General features: G+C 53.9%; 1 protein-coding gene across 5 annotated transcripts in view; it reads right to left on the bottom strand.

Annotated features, from left to right (window-relative positions):
• KSR2 (kinase suppressor of ras 2) overlaps positions 1-22,048 on the bottom strand; it is a 100,257-nt gene that overhangs the window by 20,814 nt on the left and 57,395 nt on the right. For all 5 annotated transcript variants that reach the window (XR_007907417.1, XM_051805275.1, XM_051805277.1 and 2 more), the window contains 4 exons: positions 19,506-19,547; positions 19,129-19,195; positions 16,055-16,103; positions 14,910-15,277 (listed from right to left, as the gene is read on the bottom strand). Coding sequence is in view for 4 of the 5 variants with exons in the window: in XM_051805275.1 (XP_051661235.1) it covers positions 14,910-15,277; positions 16,055-16,103; positions 19,129-19,195; positions 19,506-19,547 (526 nt within the window). In the remaining variant the exon portion in view is untranslated. The remainder of the gene's footprint in view (positions 1-14,909; positions 15,278-16,054; positions 16,104-19,128; positions 19,196-19,505; positions 19,548-22,048) is intronic.

Here is a 22,048-nt window from a genome sequence, read left to right as displayed (position 1 = left end):
TACCTGTGCCTGGGAAATCGAGTGCCCGACACACATCTCGTTACAGAGCCTTCAGCGCCCGCAGCTGTTAATTTGCTTCTGTTCTGGTTACCAAATTAAAAGTTACAGGGTTTAATTCCTCTGCTCTCCCCCAGCTTTGCCCTCGCCCGGTTCCTGCAGCCCTGGGAATGCCAAGCACTGGGCTGGATTTGTCCCCTGGAAAATAACAGGGTTTGTCCTTTTTGGATGAAAATAATCATGGAATGGTTGGGTTGGGAGGGACCTTTAAGGCTGTACAGTTCCAGCTCTCTGCCAGGGGCAGGGACACCAGGCCAGGTTGGACGGGGCTTGGAGCAACCTGGGACAGTGAAAGGTGTCCCTGTCCATGGCAGGGGGTGGAATGAGATGAGCTTTAAGGTCCCTTCCAACCCAAACCATTCCATGAGCCTACAAAACCCAGAAGAAACCCAAACTTCAGAAGCTCATGAGCACAAAGGTCCCTCCTGCTCCTGAGCCAAAAGCTCCACATCCTTCCGTGGGCAGAGAGCACAATTTTCAGGTCAAGCAGCAAAGCAGGAACAGGACTAGCCCCATATCTCATGGGTTTGGGAAAGACAACAGCGTCCTCCAAAGTATTTCATCGCTGGCTGTGTTGGAAACAGCCTTGCTGGGCACAAGTGGTGGGGATTTTAGGGCAGCAGCTGCTTCCTCAGGGATGGTTTTCCCTGTTCAGGTGTCTCAGCATGTCCCTGAGCACCCCAGCTGGATGCAGACCGGAGGCGACCGCAATTCCAAACACGATCTCCCCCTAAACCAGTCGCTCCCTATCTTCTGCAATAGCTGGGCTGCACTCAAATGTGAATTTGCTGAAGATTAGGATCCAAGCACTCAAACTCCTGCTTGGAAATCAGTGATAAAACCCTTTGGGTTTCTGCAACCGGAATTAGAGGGTGCAAAATAACGACAGGCACAAACTCTCCTTCCACCACGGTGTATTTTCCTGCACATAAACCCGTGAAGTTTTAAGCTCTGCTACACAACAGCCACCTCCATGACTTGCCTGCACCCAGAGGAGTTCCCCCAGCCCTCCCCATTCCCGGGCAAACGCCTGTTTTCCCCCAGAGGAAACCATTGCAGCGAGTTGCTTGTGGTCTGAATTGGTCCCAAATTGACATTTGTAAATGCAGTGAGTGGATTAGTGCTGGAACCGGGCTCCATTTCAGCCCTAAAGCGAGTTAAGATCAGCTGTTTTCCTGGCAAAGGGTTGTTTAGAGGAAAATCCTCACATTTCTGCCTATCTGAGCTGCCGAGATAACCCCGAGAGCGGAGCCTGCAGCCCTTGACTGATGAGATTGCCATCTCTCCACTTCATTTACGGAGGGATGGCATTAAAGGAGGCGGCGGATGGAGCCGGCACGAGCGCCGGCACAGGGAGAGCGGCCACCGCTCAGCCCCGGGGTGGTGGCACCACCACATGGGACGTGTCACCACCACATGGGACATGTCACCACTGCTCCTCAGACCCCGGGAGAGCCTCCAAGGCAGCCCAGGTGCTCCTCTCCTCCCCTCGATGAATAACCGCTCCGAATTAATTCAACCGGCGACCGCCGCGCCGGCACATCGGGGTTTTCTTGCCGGATAAGGAGCTGCCAACGCAGAGATAAAGCCCGGTTGATACCTATTATGCAGCACCTGAGCCCATTCAGCCACCACCTGCAGAACCTTTTCATGGCAGAGCCCAACAATTTCGCTTCTCCTCGTTCCTCGCCTGCCGTTCAATCGCTCCCCGTTCGGGCGGCAGCGGCGGGAACAAAGCGGGAACAAAGCGGGAACAAAGCGCGGGGCACGCGAATCCTGTCCCGCCTTCCCGCCCGGAGAGCTCCGCGCTCCACGGGGGCATTGAGGCACCATCCGGAGGCTGAGGATCACAGGGCCACAAACAAAGGCAGGAGATTTTGCATCCCGAGGCGGGTGCCGGTTCATTCACCGCTGAAGAGCGCGCTCAGGAAGGAACACTTGTGTTCTCCTCCCGAACTTCTCCGTCCCACCTGTCGGCGGAGCGGGCAGGTTGATGGCGCATCAAACCCCATCCAGAGCCGAGGGGCAGCAGGGACAGCCCATCCAGCTGGCTCAGGGAGATGCAAAGGTCCTTTTCCACCCCGGCCCGCGGCGCGGGCACGGCTCGCAGCCTTCCCCGGCGCCAGGACAGTCCCGGCCCCATCCCGCTGCAGATGCAACTCTCGACTCGAAATGAGTTTCTGGAGTGTTCAGCCAAGCAAGCCAAATCCCAAATTGCTTTATAAACACTCTGCATTTACCAACGTGGGCTGAAGGCATCAGCAACGGGAGCAAAGCCCAGGCGACTCGCGGAGGAACGATTTGGGAGGGATGAGTGAGGAAGAGCTGCAGCGCTGCCTCTTGGGGTTCTTGCTGTTTGACATGAAAACTGCCTCGGCCGTCTGCCCTCCCCTGGGGGCTTCACCCTGCTCTGCAATGGTGGTGGTCGTCACCTCTGCACTGGTGGCAATTGCCCCTACATTGATGGCTACCACCTCTGCACTGATGGCCACCATCTCTACACTGATGGCCATCACCTCTACACTGATGGCCATCACCTCTACACTGATGGTCACCATCTCTACACTGATGGCCACCATCTCTACACTGATGCCTGTCACCTCTACACTGGTGACCATCACCTCTGCACTGATGGCCACCATCTCTACACTGATGGCCATCACCTCTACACTGATGGCCATCACCTCTGCACTGATGGCCATCACCTCTACACTGATGGCCACCATCTCTACACTGATGCCTGTCACCTCTACACTGGTGGCCATCACCTCTTCACTGGTGGCCATCACCTCTATATTGCTGGTCATTGCCTCTACCCTGATGGCCACCACCTTTACACTGATGGCCATGGACTCTACATTGATGGCCACCACCTCTATACTAATAGCCACCACCTCTGCATTGATGGCCATCACCTCTCCACTGGTGGCCACCATCTCTCCACTGGTGGCCATCACCTCTACATTGCTGGTCATCGCCTCTACCCTGATGGCCACCAACATTACACTGGTGGCCAACATCTCTACATTGATGGCCACCATCTCTACATTGATGGTCATTGCCTCTACAGTGGTGGCCACCACCTTTACACTGATGGCCATGGACTCTACATTGATGGCCACCACCTCTATACTAATAGCCACCACCTCTGCATTGATGGTCATTGCCTCTCCACTGGTGGCCACCACCACTACACTGATGGCCACTATCTCTACACTGGTGGCCAAAACATCTACATTGGTGGCCAAAACATCTACATTGGTGGCCATCACCTCTCCACTGGTGGCCACCACCTCTACACTGATGCCCACCATCTCTACACTGATGGCCACCATCTCTACACTGGTAACCATCCTCTCAACACTGGTGGCCACCATCTCTACATCGATGGCCAGCACTTCCCCAGGGCTGGAGCCCCAGCCTGGCCCGGAGCAGGGATCCCTTCCAGCTCGCTGCCGTTACTCCCCGGCGCTCTGTGCTTTCCTCCCCCTGCCCAACCAGCCCCAGAAACGCCCCTTAAATCCAACCAGGCTCGTTGGAACACCCCGAAGTGACAAATGCCAGAGCCCGGGAAGCTCATTCCTTGCCCGCCTATGGATTTATGGGGAGCCAGCTCCGATTCCATGGTGACAGTCGGCACTGAACACCCAGGGGAGACAGGAGAGAGAGGGGGAATTAATAAGAAGTGCTTTAATATAAAAATACCTCTGCTGGCAGGTTACGTCTGTGCTGGAGGAAAGACAGAGCCGAGGAGGGGCTGCTCGGATGCTGCCACACTCCCCACCAGTTTACTCATTTTTAGTATTTCACGGAAAAAAAGGGAACCTTTGGGGAATATTAAGAAAGATAGAGCAACAGGAACCACTGAGCTGGGACTTATTTAATTTCATTGGAGCAGGACTAGCCGTGGCAGAGAGGGAAAAGAAGCAGTGCTGCACACGTCTGCCCCTTCCTGACTTATTTGGGAAGTTTTCAAGAAGCTCTTTCCATACATTAGCTTGTTTTTCTCTTTTGGAGGTGTCTGGCAGTTGTGCTTTTGCATCTCGGCAGCTCCCGGCGCGTCTCACGAAACGGGAAATCAAACGAGGCTGGAAGAGCAGCAAAAAAATGGGAGAGCTTTGGGGGAATTTTTATCCCCTAGGCTTTGTTTTCCTCTAAGTTGACAGGGAATCTCAGCCCCTGGAGGCACGTCCTCCCTGCAGTGGCACCATCCACCTCCGGCTCCCCGAACCCTCTGCATCCAAACACCGCCCCAGGGACACCGGGATCACCCCAGGGACACTGGGATCACCCCAGGGACACCAGGATCACCCCAGCGGGAGCTGCAATGAGTTCGTTGGGTCTCAGTCTAAGGACAAAGATGTCTCCAGGTTCCCCTGTCCCCTGAGGGATGCTCAGGACCGGTTTCACTGGGATTCACCACCGAAACCTCCGGGTGAAGTGAAGCAGGTCTCCTCTGAGCCACACATATCCAGCATCCCGAGGTTTAGCATGGGAATGTTGCAGCCCCGGGACAACAACTGTCCTCTCCTTTCCATCCCAAGCATGGATTTGCCTTTCCTCCCATTCCTGCTGCTTCAAACAAAGGCAACGTGTGCTTTCCTTCCTCCCCAGACCCTCAGAAGCACCATCCATTTTCACTGGACCATGACCAGGGCGGGAAAACTGGGATATCAGGGAAAATGACTTCACTGAAAGAGTTGTCCTGCCCAGGGCAGGGCTGGAGTCCCCATCCCTGGAGGATTTAAAATCCATGTGGATGTGGCCCTTGGGGACATGGGTTAGTGGTGGATTTGGCAGTGCTGGGGAATGGCTGGACTCGATGACCTTAAGGATCTTTTCCAACCTGAGGGTTGGGCTCGATGATCTGAAGGATCGTTTTCCAAATGATTCTGTGATTCCCTGAAAGCAGCAGCAGCTCAGTGCCCCAAAATTCTTGACCCAAACCTGCAGCTGCTGACGCTGAGCACCAAGATCCACCAGAGCCTCCGGGGTGAAAACACTTGTCCCACCAAACTCCAGCTCTGAACTCAACCCTTACACAAGTCTCCCAAAGCAACCCCAACGGGAAAACAAGGAATTCAAGACCTGCCACGAGCGACACTTTTGGCCACGGCAAAGCCCAGATCCCCCCACCCTGGAGCTCGGAGAGACCTGGCTCCTGCTCCTCACAGAGCAGCCTCTGCAGGGCGAAACCAGAGCGGGGAAACAGAAAAGCCCCGGAGAGACGATCCCTCATCCCGCTCCCGCTATCTCCCAATGGAAGCACCGGCTTTTGACGGATATTACTTAGGCAGCAGAATTTTCCTGCCAGCAGCTGGCACGGGAGATAACTGCAGCCGGCACAGCCGAGCCACCAGGGCTGCACGAGGAGGGGGAAGGGAGGAGGAGGAGGAGGAGGAGGAGGAGGAGGAGGGGGATCAGCCTCCCCGAAAAGTCGCTCCGACTCCATCGTCGCTTCGGAAAAAACCAAGCTATTTAGGAAAAAGCCAACTGCAGGCATTTTTTATTTGAGGGAGAGAGCGGCAGAGGAGACGAGCTCTCCTCCAGCTGCAGGGGGAAGAGCTGGGGGACAGGTGAGTGCTGTGGCTTGGCTAAAGCCCTGCTGGCAACCAACTCAGCCAGAAATACTCGATGCTTCGGCCACTCGCTGCCTTTGGAAAGGATACCCTTGGAACAGGCTCCAAAAGGTGCATGGGGATGTGAAAGGCTCTTTGACCTCCTTGCCTTTGAAGGAGCCTTAAATATTCCCTGTGCCCTGATCCTCCTGCTATTTTGAACTATTTGAACTACAGGAAAGAAAGGAAATTTAAAAAAAAAACAACACCTTCTTTTGAAGAGGGGGATGAAGCAAATCTTTGGATTTGCTAGAACCCAACTCCACTTTGGAATAGTAATAACAATTATAATTATTATTAAAAAACTAATGATGCTTTCTCAGGAATGATTTGATTCTTGGTTAGGCAGGATGCCAGCATGTAGTTCCTTCACAAGCAGCTCTTCCCAACCCCAAAGAGGATCCCTGGCATTGAGGGTGCTCAGAAAAATTAGGGATTGCCACAAAGAGGATCCCTGGCATTGAGGGTGCTCAGAAAAAAATAAGGAATGGCCCTAGAGAGGATCCCTGGCATTGAGGGTGCTCAGAAAAATTAAGGAAGGGCCCCAGAAAGAGGATTGAGGGTGCTCAGAAAAAAAGAAGGAATGGCCTAGAGAGGATCCCTGGCATTGAGGATGCTCAGAAAAAATAAGGCATGGATGTAGAGTGGATTGAGGGTGCTCAGAAAAAAAATAAGGAGTGGCCTAGAGAGGATTCCTGGCGTTGAGGATGGTCAGAAAAAATAAGGCATGGATGTAGAAAGAGGATTGAGGGTGCTCAGAAAAATTAAGGAAAGGCCCCAGAAAGAGGATTGAGGGTGCTCAGAAAAAACAAGGGACGATGCTCAGATGTCACTGAACAGCAGAGGGAAGAGCTGGCATGAGTGGGAAGGCTTGGTGGGATGGTGTCTCAGCAGGGCACTTCATCCCAGGCGTTCCCTCAAACCCCACTTAAATCCCTTCCTCTCTGGCAAAGCGCCTCGGGAAGGACTTTCCCTGAGAAACTGCAGCCAAAAGAGAACTATGGTAGTTTGAAACCCCCTTAGAACACAGAGCAGACCCTTCCCCTGATCCCCTCCACCAGAGCAGCACCAGAGCAGACCCTTCCCCTGATCCCCTCCACCAGAGCAGCACCAGAGGCGCCGCTGGCCGAGCAGCCGTGGGCAGGGATTTGGGGCTCTGATAGGGAAGGGGAGCTTGGCCAGCACCGACGCCATTCCAGCATCAAACACCCCAGCCCTGACCATCCTGACCGTGCCAGGACCGTGCCAGGAAGCTGAACGTGAGCCAGAGTGTGCCCAGGTAGCCAAGAGGGCCAATGGATCGTGGCCTGGATCAGGAAGAGTGTGGCAGCAGGAGCAGGGCAGTGATTCTGCCCCTGGACTCAGCACTGGTGAGGCCACCCCTGGAGTGCTGTGTCAGTTCTGGGCCCTCAGCTCAGGAAGGACATGGAGGGGCTGGAGCAGGGCCAGAGGAGAGCAACGAGGCTGGGGAAGGGACTGGAGCACAAGTGCTGTGAGGAGAGGCTGAGGGAGCTGGGGGGGCTCAGCCTGGAGAAGAGGAGGCTCAGGGGAGACCTCCTCACTCTCTGCAACTCCCTGACAGGAGGGGGGATCTGGGTGAAGGTCGGGCTCTTCTCCCAGGAACCTTGGAATGGGCTGCCCAGGGAAGTGGGGGATTCTCCATCCCTGGAGGTGTTTAAGGACAGACTGGATGTGGCATCAGTGCCATGGGCTGGGAACCACAGCGGGGTTGGATCAAGGGTTGGACTTGATGATCTCAGAAGTCTTTTCCAACCTGGTTGATTCTATGATTCCATGATTCTATGATTCCATGATTCCATGATTCTATGATTCCATGATTCCATGATTCTATGATTCCATGATTCCATGATCCTCTTCACTCAGGATATTCCAGTCTCCTCCCCAGCCCATCCCATCCCTCTCCACGAGCAGCCCAAAGCCACACTGTCTGCAGGTGGAAGATACACACTCACTTAATGTATATATTAATACACATATTGACTTTCCTGCTGTCGGTCGTTATCAAGATTTATCCAGCCTGATGGCCTCCTATTGATCGGGAGGGAGTGTATTCCCACGGGTCAATCAATTCTGATCCAGCCTCTGGCATGAAGTCAATACCTATTTATTCTATGATCTACGAGCTCCATTATTTAACTGCCAGCAAAGGGGACGCAGCAGAAAGTGAGAGAAGGGAAAACAACTTGAGGAGAGCAGGATGATCCGGCTCCCAGAGCGGGTGCTGGGACATGGGCAGGGTTAGGGGAGGCAGGAATCCATGGCTTCTGCTCCCAAAATACACCCAGGAGTGGGGAGAGAGGGGTGGGATCTGACAGGCACCTCAGAAATGTTCTGGAATCATGGAATGGTTTGGGTTGGAAGGGACCTTACAGATCAGCTAGTTCCAAATCCCTTCCACTCTCCCAGGTTGCTCCAAGCCCCGTCCAGCCTGGCCTTGGACACTCCCAGGGATCCAGGGGCAGCCACAGCTTCTCTGGGCAACTTATGCCAGGGCCTCCCCACCCTCACAGCGAGGAATCCCTTCCCAGTATCCCATCTAACCCTCTGGCAGTGGGAAGCCATTCCCCCTCGTCCTGCCCATGAGGAGGAAAACAACGTGCCAGCTCCGGGCCTCAGTTTCCCTCCCACTGCTCAGGCTTTAGAGCTTCTACTTAACTTTCCAGGGCAGGAAAGGAGGCTGAGAGGATGCCCTTTAATGAGTTGCAGCAAGGAGAAAAATCCAGTTTCACCGAATCCCAGGATGGTTTGGGTTGGGAAGGACCTTAAAGACCCTCTTGTTCCAAGCCCCTGCCATGGGCAGGGATGCCCCTCTCTAGGTCAGGTTGCTCAGGGCTCCATCCAACCTGGTCTCTTTCTTCCTTCAATTTGTTGTCCACCAAATGGACAACATGGATCCCTGGGGAGAACAACGGGCTGGCTGCAAGCACCAGGCACTGGCTTGCACAGCCCTGGAGCATCCACAGGGAAAATCCAAGCCCTGCAACCTGTTCTGCCCTGAGCATGATGATTGACACCTTCCCCTTTCCTCCCACCCTTCAATCCCTGGTGAATACCCCCCTCACCAGCTCCCAGCTCCCTCAGCATCAAGATTTACAAGCCCCAAATCCTTCCCAGGGTTTGGAATCCTTCCCAGGACACTGTAAATGTTAGGAGGGTTGGCACTGGGCGAGGTTTGGAAGAGCCGAGGGTTTAAAGCTGAGCTTTATCCAGAGCTCTTCCACGGCCACAGGGAGCAGGGTCCAGGGATGGGAGAGCATCCCTTCTGAGGAGCTGGGCTTGTTCCTCCAGGCAGCAGAGCCAAGCATCAGATGCTGCCAAAATCCAGCATGGAAAGAAATGATAAAATCAAAACAACCCCCAATATTTAGCCCACGTGGTACAAGAAGGTTATCCAGGAAAATGCAGCTGTAACATCTCGGATATTCTTCCCATCCCTCACTCTCACACCTTCCCTGTTAATTAGCACCAGGTAATTTGTTTCCCTGTTATTAAAGCCAGTTTGCCACAGAGAAAAAGAAAAACAACAAAACAAAAAACTCTTGTTTCATCTTCAGTGTCTCACATTAGGAGAGGGACTGGGTTTGTGTTCCCCCACTGCCAGCCAGCTCCAGGGAAGGGCTTGGGAGATGCTCCCTCTCTGACAGAAACACTCCGAGTTCCTCTGCTGAGAGGCACCTTCAGCAAATTAATTCTCTTTATACAGTTCTGCCAAGGTCAAGCTTAATTCCTAATGTTCTTCCCTGTTCCCCTTGGTCTTCCTGGCACGTCACAGCAGGGACATAAATCACGGCCCTGGTGGCATCACCAGTGGCATCGAGGGGGCTCCTGTGAAGCTGAGGTCGCTCTGGCATCACACCACGACAAGAGAGGGGCCAAAACTCAGCTGGAAACATCCAAGGGAGCAAATCCCAGGCTCTTTGTGCAGACTCCGAGTGCCACATTCGGGCTTTTAACCAAAAACTGAGTAATCTGAGCAAAGCTGCACCGGTGTCCCCCACCCCACAAGGCAGAGGGAGCTCCAAGTGCAGGCAAACTCCAGCCCCAACCTCCTCTCCTGCCCTTCAGAGCAGAAAACCTCGCTCCCACCTTCCAAACAACATTCCCAACCCACAGGAGACACCGGTGCTCCCGCATCCAGCGTGTTTGATCCCCCCTCTTCCATCCCAGACTTGATGAGAACTTGGAGCCTTGGATCAATAAGCATTAAAATCCACACACCCCCTTTTTTTTTTTTCCTGGAAGGAACCCCCAGAACCCTAAACCATGGTGATTTCTGCAGTCCACCACCTTTGTGGGGAACAGAAAAGGGGTTGACTTTGTCCTTTGAAGGACCCCTGGGTGGCTGAGGCTTTACCTCTAATCCCAGGCCGGGGCCAGGAGACTCAAAGAGCTGACAGGAGCTTAGCCAGGCCTGGCTTTGTCTCATTGAACACCAGCAAGCCCAGGTTGTTATTTCCCTGGGAGCAGCAAACAGGGTGTTTTTTCAGTGCTTTCATTTCCACCGAGCCGAGGACTTTGATGCTGTTCCGCTCCGCCCGCTCGGCAGCGCTCAAAGCACCGAGGCTCCCACTCCTCTTGCTCAGGACTAATTAAGATGAATGTTAACTGTCCCCACTGCTCATTACCCCAGAGAAGATCTATTAGTGGCTCTGATGGAAGTGTTCCTGGGAGTCACCACCTCCCAGTGCTGAAAAATGCTGGATTTCTGCCTTTGCCGGTCGCGTTCAGACATAACCCAGGAACCACAGACTGGTCTGGGTTGGAAGGGACCTGGAAGGTTGGAAAGGACCTCATCTCATCCCACCCCCTGCCATGGGAAGGGACACCTTCAGGTTGCTCCAAGCCCCGTCCAACCTGGCCTTGGACACTTCCAGGGATCCAGGAGCAGCCACAGCTTCTCTGGGTAACCTGGGCCAGGGCCTCCCCACCCTCACAGCCAGGAATTCCTTCCCAATATCCCATCTAACCCTCTGGCAGTGGGAAGAGAGAAGGGAAAAACAACTTGAGGAGAGCAGGATGATCCAGCTCCCAGAGTGGGTGCTGGGACATGGGCAGGGTTAGGGGAGGCAGGAATCCGTGGCTTCTGCTCCCAAAATACACCCAGGAGTGGGGAGAGAGGGGTGGGATCTGACAGGCACCTCAGAAATGTTCTGGGATCATGGAATGGTTTGGGTTGGAAGGGATCTTACAGATCATCTAGTTCCAAATCCCTTCCACTCTCCCAGGTTGCTCCAAGCCCCGTCCAACCTGGCCAAGGACACTTCCAGGGATCCAGGGGCAGCCACAGCTTCTCTGGGCAACCTGGGCCAGGGCCTCCCCACCCTCACAGCCAGCAATTCCTTCCCAATATCCCATCCCAATATTCCCTCTGGCACTGTGAAGCCATTCCCTGTGTCCTGTCCCTCCATCCCTTGTCCCCAGTCCCTCTCCAGCTCTCCTGGAGCCCCTTTAAGCCCTGCCAGGGGCTCTCAGCTCTCCCTGGAGCCTTCCCTTCTCCACCACACCCTCAGCAATCCACTACCTCAGTTTCCCCTGCCAGCTTTTCCCCGTGGGATGTCAGTTCTGGAGGGGGAGATTTCTTTCTGCTAATCAGACAATCCTTGAATATCACCAGCAATCAGGAAGGAAAACGTAGGGATGGGAAAAAGTAAAAATAAACCCTTCTATAAATAACCCCCTTCCGGCAGCGCCGGGTGGCTCGACGTGGTGAAGCCCCTTCCAGGGACAGGCAGCTGCTCCCAGGGTGCCGGCAGGAAAGCAGAGATTTCTTTAACAGCTCCAAGAAATTGGATTTGGTGGAAAAAAAACGGCCTCCAGCGACCACCTCTGGGCATCCAGAATTAAAAAGGGGCTGCACAGCCCCAGTCCTGCCCCGGGGAGGAGCACAGGGAGGAGTGGGTGAGGAATTCCAGACATCCTGGCTTTGTGTTGGGCAGCTGGGAATGGTTTTTCCCCACTCCAAGCAAAGCCTTGTTTAAAGTTATCCCAATAAACCCACGGGGAGAACTTGAGTCCCTTTGGAAAATTCCTGTTTGAAGAGTGACACTCTGCACTGCTCGGGGTCATCGGTCTCCCTCCTCTCCCAGTGCCACAGCCTGGACCATTCCCAACATCCTCAATCATTCCCAGTATCCTTGACCATTCCCAATATCCTTGACCATTCCCAATATCCTTGACCATTCCAAATATCCTCGACCATTCCCAATCCATCTCCTGCTACGTTATCCTCTCCCCAGACTCATTCCCAAGCACAGCTCCCACCTGTGCCATGGCAGAAGAGTCCCCAGGGCTGTCCTATCCCTTAGGAAACACCTGAAACGTTCATGGGATAGAGAATTCCACACAGTGAGAAGGGTTTTCCCCACAGGAGAGGATCAGAGATGTCCCAGGAAGCCCCCAAAAATGTTCAACCAAGGACAGACCAGACAAGGACTGTGGGCACGAGGGCAAGGACCATCCTTAGGTATAAGGATTGGGTTGGACCTGAGAAGTTTTCCACAGTGAGGGTGGGGAGGCCCTGGCCCAGGTTGCCCAGAGAAGCTGTGGCTGCCCCTGGATCCCTGGAAGTGTCCAAGGCCAGGTTGGATAAACTTGGAGCAACCTGGGCTAGTGGAAGGTGTCCCTGCCCATGGCAGGGGTTGGGACTGGAATATGCTTTAAGCTCCCTTCCCACCCAAACTATTCCATAATCCTATGATCCCTGAGCTGTCACCCTGGAAAATGGGAAGGATGAGACTGAGAGCTCCAAGGTGCCTCCTGGGGAAGCACCAGCCCCATGGGAAGCTTCAAAGCGGGAAAATTGCATCTGGAAATCAGCCCTGGGCTAAGGAATACACACTGATGCAGTCCTGGGCTTCCCAAAAGTTCTCTGAGACTGAGCTGAGTCCCCTTCCAGCATCTCCATGGGCTTTCCTGCATCCTCAGTGCCAACCAGCCCTGGCCATGAGCTGATTGTGCCCCAGGAATCCCAGTGGGGCAAAACCAAACAGTTCCAGTTGCAACTGCAGAATTATCACGGTCCCAGAATCCCAGAAGGGTTTGGGTGGGAAGGGACCTTAAAGCCCATCCAGTTCCACCCCCTGCCATGGGCAGGGACACCTCCCACTAGCCCAGGTTCCTCCAAGTTTATCCAGCCTGGCCTTGGACACTTCCAGGGATCCAGGGGCAGCCACAGCTTCTCTGGGCAACCTGTGCCAGGGCCTCCCCACCCTCCCAGGGAAGGATTCCTTCCCAAAATCCCATCTAAATCTCCTCTCCTTCACCTTAAAGCTGATGTTGCTTCAGCTTTTGAAGAATGTGGATAAAAATGGGTTGTTGGCTGTAGGCAAAGAGCAAAGTGATGCCCGGAGACGCTCCGAGCTCGGGTTATATTTGGGGCAATTCAATCAAGTTGTACTTTGACCTTAAAAAAAAAAAGGGACCAAGTGCAGCTGGGAAGAGAAACAAGGCAAGCAGCACTTCCCAGCCCTCATATTAAGGCATCAGGCTGCTGCAGAGCACGGATTTATTTTGTCAAACTGTCACAAGTGGCACCTTTATGGTTTTTTTATAAAGAGGCATTAGGATAGAAGACACCACGCGGCTCAAAAAGAGAAAAAAAATAACTAAATGAATATATTGGGTTTGGTACTGAATATATTGGGTTTGATATTGAATAGCACTGAAAAGCTGAGCAAACAGGGGCTGCAAAGGGATCGGGGAGCGGGGCTGGAGACGCCGCGTTTTCCTCTGGGAACAGGGTGTAACACATGGATGGGGGCTCTGACTCATCCATCAATACATGTGTTTGCACACTTTTCCGAGAGCTTTTTGGCCCGAAGCTGGTTAATAGATGGAGATCTGAAACGCTGCTGAATTTTCCCAGATGGCTAATTTTTGGTCCGGAATAAAAGGCATAATTTTCCCAGTCTCCAGCTGGGGGGGGAGAGAGCCAGCCCAGCTCTGGAGTCACCCTGTCTCCTGAGGATGTAATTCCCGAGGCAAACACAGCCCATGAACCCACCAGGGCAGGGAGTGGCAGGAGGGGCCACGGATTTGGGTTGGAATCCTTTGCTGTTGCCTGAGGAGCAGAGCAAAGCTCCCCCCTCGCCCCGACCCCCGCAGAGCTGGGCTCGGGGTGGGCTGGGAGGTGCCACTTCCAAGGGAATGTTAGGAAAGGATGATGCAATATTTCATCACTGATGGCTGTTGGAAGCGTTGCCATCTCACTGCTCCTGGAAATGCTGTCAGGAGGAAAATTCAACCTCACCTTGGGGAAACTTCTCCGAGAGAGAGTCACCCGTGGTGGGACGCGAAGCGGCACTGGGGTGGAAAACGTGGTGTGGGGGTGAAGGAAATAAGGGAATTCTCGGGGATAAATGTATTTCACATGACAGCAGCTGCTCCAGGAGCTGCTGCAGCCTCTCTGCCTCAAGGCCAGCTGGGATTTTGTGGTTGCCCATCCATGGAAGGAGCACAGCGGGAGGCTCCACGCTGCATTTCCCACCAGGCACGTGGGTGATGGCAGGTACGGGGGAATTCTTGGAGACTAAGGAAGCTCTGGAGGTGTTCCATGGTTTGGGAGACCCTCATATCCCAGCTTGCTCCCCTGTAAGATGCAAGAAACCTTCCAGTCTTCCAGTGCCTGAAGTGGCTCCAAGAGAGCTGGAGAGGGACTTGGGACAAGGGATGGAGGGACAGGACACAGGGAATGGCTTCCCACTGCCAGAGGGTAAGGTTGGATGGGATATTGGGAAGAAATCCTCCCCTGTGAGGGTGGGGAGGCCCTGGCACAGGTTGCCCAGAGAAGCTGTGGCTGCCCCTGGATCCCTGGAAGTCTCCAATGCCAGGTTGGATAAACTTGGAGCAACCTGGGCTAGTGGAAGATGCCCCATGGCAGGGGGTGGCACGAGCTGAGCTTTAAGATCCCTCCCAACCCAAACCTTTCCAGGATTCTATGATTATTCCCATCCCTGGATAAAACAAACCATTCCTGTCTCGAGCTGCACTGGCACAAGAGTGAGCCCGGACAAGAACGTGCCCGGACACACTTTGGTGGGTTTGCTCTCTGCTCCACGGCCCGGGGAGAACACCCCTCTGTGGGGGCAGGTCCCTCCACACAACACCAGCGCTCGAACCACAGGAAGTTTGAGCAACACCAAAGTTTGACCAACACCAAAGCCTGACCACTGTGGGAATCAAACCCGCTCCCAGCTGGGCACCAAGGCTGGTTACCTGGTGATGATGGCGAGGTGGGGGGGGCTCATGCAGGCTCCCATGAAGAGCACCACGTTCTCGTGCCGCGTCTGCCGGTAGGCCATCACCTCCCTCTTGAAGGCCTTCAGCTGGTCCTCGTTGTCCCTCTCGATGTCGATGAGCCGGATGGCCACCTCGCCGTGCCAGCGCCCGTGGAAGACCTGCCCGAAGCGGCCCTTCCCGATGAGCTCCCCGATCTCCAGCTGCTCGAAGGGGATGTCCCACTCCTGCAGGAAGATGCTGGTCTGGCTGGCCTTGCGCGGGAAGTTGCGGGCGGAGAGGAGCGACAGGTTCATCTCCTCGAAGTCGTCCTCGGATTCCTGCGCCTCCTCGGGGCCTTCCTCGTTCTGGAAGGGGGGGGGTGGGAAAGGGTGGTGAGTGTGGGGAAACTGTGGATGAGGAATAACACCCGGATCAAACCCCACCGACCCACCTACCACTCGCTCAGCCCCAGAGGAGCCAGGCTCCCTTTGCTTCCAAAGCCAACTGCATTCTATGTAGTCGGTAGAATCCCAGATTTTCAGGGAATCACACAATCCTTCAGGCTGGAAAAGCCCTCTGAGACCATCAAGTGCAACCATTCACCCAGCAGTGCCAAGGCCACCACTAAGCCGTGTCCCCAAAGTCTGTTATAGCCCCCCAGGGGTGGTGACTCCACCACGTCCCTGTGGTTTGCAGGAAGGCATTTATTTACCCCCGGGTTAAACATGAGGTTGTGCCACATCAGAGCATTGAATTAATTCCTCTGGAAGCTGAGTTTCCTCCCACCCTGGCCCAGCTGTGCCACTGCTCCCACCCCAGAATGGCTCTGACTTTTCCCTTCATGTTTATGCTTTCTGCAGGATTTCCAACAGCCTTTAAAAGCTCCATCCTCACCCTCCCTCCCTCCCCTCCACCACGTTTTTAATGCGTCTTAAAAAGCCCCCAGTGAATGATAAACTTTGAAGGCGCCCACAGAGCCCGTGAGGGTCCCTCTGCACGGGGTGGGGACACGGATGCCTGGCCTTTAATTCAATTATCAGCAATTTCCCTGCACAGCTGCTCGACTTCTCCCCTTTCTGCAAAATGTGCCCCAAGATGGAGATCAAATAAAGCTCCATTAAGCACAGGAGCGAGCGTCTCACCTCCGAGGTGGGCTCCACTTCAATTTGAAGCAATGGGTTTCCTTCCAGGCTGTTGAAAGAATTACTGAGGTAAAAAAAAACAGGTAAAAACCACGGGGAGGTTGGGAAGGTGTGTGGGCGTGGAGGCCTGATCCCTGCACCAGGATTCCAGGGAGCAGACGGGAGAAGAGTCAGGTTGATTTGGGACAGCAGCCCCTTCCCACCCTCCATCCCTGGGTGCTCCCGTGGGAGAGGGGGAGGGAGCAGGGATGATTAAAATGATCCGTTCAGGTCGGATGTGTGACATTCCAGGGTGGGTTTGGTGACTTGGGAGCACACACGGGTCTCCTTCCCACCTCCCAAGGAAAGAAGGCTCCATGTCCCTGTGCCCTGGGAGGTGTCACCCCTGGCCAACCCTGGGGACAGATTGACACCCTCGTGGCATTTTTAGGGGTTTCCAAGGTCAGAATTCCAAAAACAACACTGATTTGCGGCCAGGAGAGAAGAAAACAAGTTTTTTCAATTATTTTGGAGAAGTGGAAGTTTCAAAGACCCTCCCTGCAGTAAAAGCACCCAAATTTGATGAGTTTTCCAGCTCCCTGTGCCAGGAGCTGCTTTTTGCCTTCTCTGTTTACTCAGCACCTCCCACCACCAGGGTCTTGCAGCATCCAACAGTTAACAGGGAATTAGGGATGTTCTGAGTTAGGGAATTGGCTGGAGCAGCTCAGGTGCTTTCAAGCATCATATAAATATATTAATAATAATTATTATTATCCATAACATAAATAACAACGTCCTTTCCCAGAGACAGCAGAGCACAACACTCCCCAAGCCACTCAGGCTCAGTGGTCCTGTGAGTCCTATCCCATTCCATGGCCTCTAAAGAGCCATAAATCCCAGGGGAATCCAGCTGCCTGTACAAAAGGAGCCAATCCTGATTTTTGGAGCAGCAGGAAAAGCCCAGGGCGGCTGCAGAGCATCAGGATGGACAGGTGGTTTGCAGGGGCAGCAGCTCCTCCTGCCTGAAACCCATCCAGGGCACGAATTCCTGTCTCCTGAGTATCCTGAGTATCCAGAGCAGAGGCTGCTGTTTAACTCAGCCAAGCCCGGGGGAACCTCAGTGACTCCCATGAATTGTTTTCAGTGGGAGAAGGGAGAGAGGAATCAGAGATTTCACATATTAAAAGTTATTTCCACTCCAAATCCTGCCAGCCCTACACCTGCCACCCTGCTTTAGGAAAAAAAAACTTCAGGGCTTCGACTTCACCACTCTTCCAATAATTTCCCGAGGGACAGTGGCTTCATCCCTGTCCCTCCCATCCCCTCTCCAGAGGGGAGATCCCCCTGGAGTCAGATCTTTGTCTGTTAAACTCCTGCCTTGTCAAATCCTCCCAAAATGGCATTTAGCAAAAGGCTCAGCAGGTGACCCTGCAGTGGAAGGACTTCAGGGAATGCTGGATTAGGACTCAACCTGCTGGGAAGAGACAGTCCTAAGGTTGATCAGACACTGCATTTCACAGTTCATTTAAGTGCAAAACTTATGGGACTCGAAAATATTGGAGGTGGGGCTGCAAGAACCGCCTTTACTAAAACTGTCTCAAAGACCCTGGTTATCTGCTCGTAATTTTATTATCATTTAATTAATCACTTGGGTTTCGGCTTCGTGGGTTGAAAGCCATTTTTTTTCTAGTTTCTGTGGGTTATAAATGAACCTTCTCTCTTCTCCTCTCAACTCTTCTCCTCACCAAAACACGACCCAGAGCTGTGAGCTGGGTCAGGGCAGCAGCAACACCCACCCCAAAGGCCTCCCTGAGCCCCAGCGAAGCCAGGGGGGCACCCCGGGGTGCCCAGAGGATGTGGGGTTGTGATGGTTTGATATAGGCCTTCCTTGGTGTGATAGTTTTAGTCTAGGCCTTCCTTGGTGACCAGTTTGTAACCAGGGAAGCGGCCATGTTCCCGGTATTGCCTATGATTTTTACCTAAGCCAGGGTATAAAGAAGAAGGGAAGAGAAGTCTTCGCTCTCTTCCCTTCCGGTGGTTCTGAAGGTGCAGGTTCCCTGTTGTCAGTTCTCATTGTGTGGGGGAGTGAGGCCTAGTGAGGCCTAGTGAGGCCTAGTGAGGCCTTGTAGACCTTGGGAGGTGGAGGTTGCTGGCGGTCGTTCAGCGCGATTCTGCTGTCCCAAGGAAAGTAGTAAGATATTCTTTTGCTAATTCTTTATTCTGCTAATTCCTGAGTTGTTGATTGTGCATATCTGTTTTGTGGTTTTGTCCCTTTTTGTCCCTTTTTTCCTTTTTCCCTTCCCCTTCCCCATTTCTGGGAGCCGTTTGGGGTTTCTCTGGTTATATGCACATAGTATTTTAATTGTATATATCTGTAATATATGTAAAATATATATATATTTTTTTAATATAGCTTTTGCTATTCCATTTTTTTTCCTTTGGAGGGTTTTTTTTCGCTGTGGTCTGTTGGGGTTTGGCAAGAGGCCAACTACAACCGACTAGACTTGGTAACCAGGTCGAAACAAGGGAAGTGGCCATGTCCCGGTGTTCCATCCTATTTTTTATGCAAGCAAGAGTATAAATAAGGAGGAGAGAGGAGGGTCTTCCCTTTTCTCTTCCATTTGACTTGCAGACAGCAGGTCCCTGTGGCCGGTCTTGCTCGTGTGGGGGTGAGGCCTAGTCAGGCCTGCGAGGCCTGGTCAGGCCTGGTCAGGCCTGTTGTTTTGCCAACTCAAGAGCAGTTCTTCTTTCCTAAGGAAAGTATTAAGATTCTTTTGTTTGCTAGCTCTCCATTAGCTGTGTACATCTGCATATATCTGCTTTTCTGTTTTAGTTTTGGGGTGTTGGGGTTCTCTTTTCTTATGTGTATATAGTTCTGTAATTGCATGTATGTGTAAATACATATATATATATTGCTTTAGTTCGGTTTATTTCGGGTCCTTTGGGGTTTTTTTTTTTCCCTTTTTCCCTTTCCTTTAATAAGAAGGGGGGGAACGCTCAGTGTGGTTCAGGGACTTGGTGGGAAGTCAAACCCAAACAGCGACAGGGGTGCAGGAGGAGGCACCGCTTGGGAACGGGAAGGAGAAGCCACTCACATGGTGTTGGAGGTGACGGGGTGGAGGACAACCTGTGGGGCTCGGGTTGGAGTCTCAGGCACCACATCTGGAAAGAGGAGAGCGGAGTGAGAGAGGTCTGGGGGGCACCCAGGGTGACTAAACCCCGCTTAAAACCTCCCTTCGCCCCCAGGTCAGCTTTAGTGACACCCCGACCCGGGGCTGGGGGTCACTCAGGGCCACCCAACCCCGCAGCACCCTCCCACTGCACGGCCCTGCATCCATATACTGCTCTTGGGGGGGCAAATCCCAGCCCAGCACAACCTCCCTGGCACAAATCCAGGGATTTAGGAGGGCCAGCCACACACCCACCCCTCCAGGGGAGATCCCAGCACCCCACGTTATCCAGGGAACCTCACCTGGGAAAATGAACTGCTGCTTGTACTTGTAGTAATGGGAAGCTGGAAAAGAGAGAAGAGGGGTTAAACATCCATCTCTAGAGCTGGAGAGGCTCCAAACTACGCCCAGTCCTGCTCCATGAAGCCTCAACCCCAGGGGGAGTTGTTGTGTGACCCCCACCTGTGTGATCCAACCTCTCCCAACCTCACCTCTCCAGAGGAAGCCACCCCTGCTGGGTGCCCAGGACAAAAATTAAGACCTCTGGCTGGATTATAATTTGATTTTTGCCCCCATCAGCTGCTCTTCTACACCCTCTGGAGAGTGTTCATGTCATCTGTGAAGTCACTGGTGGGATTTGGACACCTGGTTGCCAGGAAAAGGCCGTGGGGTTTGAGTGCTGGCCCTCTGCCAGTCTTTGGGGGTCGTTTGGCATCACGGAGACACCAAGAGATGGATTTTGCCGCCCATTTTGGCCCAATTCAGCCCTTTTTTTCCATCTTTGGAACTGTGTCCTTCCTGGGCTCCCTGTCAAGCTCCTGGTGCACTGAAAGGAGTTGTAGGGGCTGCTGCAGAAGGGCTCTGGGTGGTGGGACCCTCCACTGGCTCCCCATCTCCAGTGGGCAAAATCCAAGGGCTGGTTCAGCTCCTGTGTGCAGGGGCACGGAGCAAGTCAGAGCTGCCGAGGCCTCCAGAGGTTGGCACCGGCTCAAAAACCACTTTTTCCTTAAGCTCCAAGACCCCAAGGACCAACCCTCACCTTCCCCTCTCCAGCTCTGAGACCCTGGAGCCCGACCTCAGCTCTGCAGCAGGACCTGAGCCGAGATCAAAGGAGCCTCGGAGGTAATTCTGGCAGGAAAAGGTCCCCGTGTCGCCATTTCCGAGCTCAAATCCTAATCCCCGGGATGACCATCTTGATGGGATGAACCACAGAGAACTTCATGGAAGCACAGCGAGCTCTGCTTTGTGTCGGTCCAGCTCCCATTTGGAGCAGGGAATGAAAGCAGGGAATGAAAGCAGGGAATGAAAGCAGGGAACAAGCACTCCCAGAGCTGCCGGGGTCTGATCCTGCCCTGCTCCATCCCTGCTGGCCAGGAAAACCTGCCAGGTCCACATAAGGTGGCCATTTTTGGGGGTAAATTCTGTTGTTTCTGCTTTAAACAACATGAAATAATGTCTCAAAAAGACCCTCGGGGAGGTCTCTGCTCCAGAAGTGACACACGATGGGGTCACCAAATTCAGGCCCCTCTTCCCTGCCCAGGGAGGTTCCAGGGCTGGCCCAGCAGGTGGATTGGGGATGTTGATCGCTCTGATCCCCATTATCCCACTGTGGAGACCTCAGGATGCTTCAGCTCCGACTGGACCACCACACACTGGGGTTGTACCAGGATGGAAACCCACTCAGGAGTTCACTGGCACTGTGGATTGTCCTCCCAGAACGTGGACACTCCAGAGCTTTGCTGGCAAAATCCCGGCCTCAAGGGTTGGGGTGTTCAGAGCTTCCTCCCAGCTCCTCCCCTGTCCTCCTCAGGCCCCTCCAGCCCCCCACTCGAGTCCTGGGCACTCCAGTGAGGGAGCCTCGGGCGTGGCTGCAGCCTCTCCAGGCACACCAGGACCTGCTGCTTGCTCGTTGGGGTTTTTCCAGGCTTTTGGAAAGGTTTGTTTTGTTTTGGGATGAATCCTGCCAGTCAACTTCCTCCTCCTCTTCTCCCTCCTCCTCATCTCGAGCTCAGGGCTTGTCAGGAGGGAAGGGTGGCATCACCGGGGTGCAGCAGGACCAGCAGAGCAGGAAGATGCCACCTGGTTCCTCTGGAGGAATTCTCCTGATCCCTCTTCCCACTGGACCAGTTCATCAACTGCTGGTTTGGGGGTGCAGGAGGGACCCCAAACTTCTGCTCCAGCAAAGAGGCCTGAGGTCACAGAGCACAGAGGGGCCACCAGCCCCAGGGCAGCTGTGGGTGCTTCAGCACCTCAGGGATGGGTCAGGGCCAGGGCTCCCCCTCCTCTCCACTCTCCAGGACTTTTTTGGGAGCGGCTGGAGAGGCAGGTGGGTGGCTGAGGACAGCTGAGCCCCTCCACACCGCCAGGAGTGATGCTGAGCCGTTCCCCTCCAGGCAGGGACCTTCCCTGGAGCAGCAGCACTGCCCCGAGGCCATCCCAAAGGTGGACAGGCTTTGAGACTCCCTCAGCCCAGGAGGAGCTATTTTTTTTTGGTCATTTAATGTTGTAACTCCTGTGTCCTGCAGCCACCAGGACCCACCTGCCCCTCCCACCACCCCTGAAGAGCCTGATCCTTGGCTGTCCCTTCTCCAGGAGCAGACGGGTCCCAGGTACCCAGAGAAGCCTCGATGGGACAAGGATGTCAGACACCCCCAGCATCACCTCCCCTCCACTATCACCCCACATGTGCTGCCAACAAGATTTTGGGGGCCCATCACCCCAAAGACACAGAGAAGTCAACCCAAAGAGCCCCTGGAGAGGGAGGAAGACCTTGATTTCCGTTCACAGTTGAGTCAACGAGCCCTGGAGAACCCAAACCTGGGAAGGATTTCGTAGCCTCAAGAGC

The sequence above is a fragment of the Manacus candei genome, unplaced genomic scaffold (genome assembly GCF_025592945.1).
Source record: "Manacus candei isolate 608988 ecotype Guabito, Panama unplaced genomic scaffold, ASM2559294v1 h1tg000064l, whole genome shotgun sequence".
In the NCBI taxonomy this organism is placed as follows: domain Eukaryota; kingdom Metazoa; phylum Chordata; class Aves; order Passeriformes; family Pipridae; genus Manacus; species Manacus candei.
The sequence above is the reverse complement of the archived record's forward strand: the minus strand, read 5'-3'. Positions and strand labels throughout refer to the sequence as shown.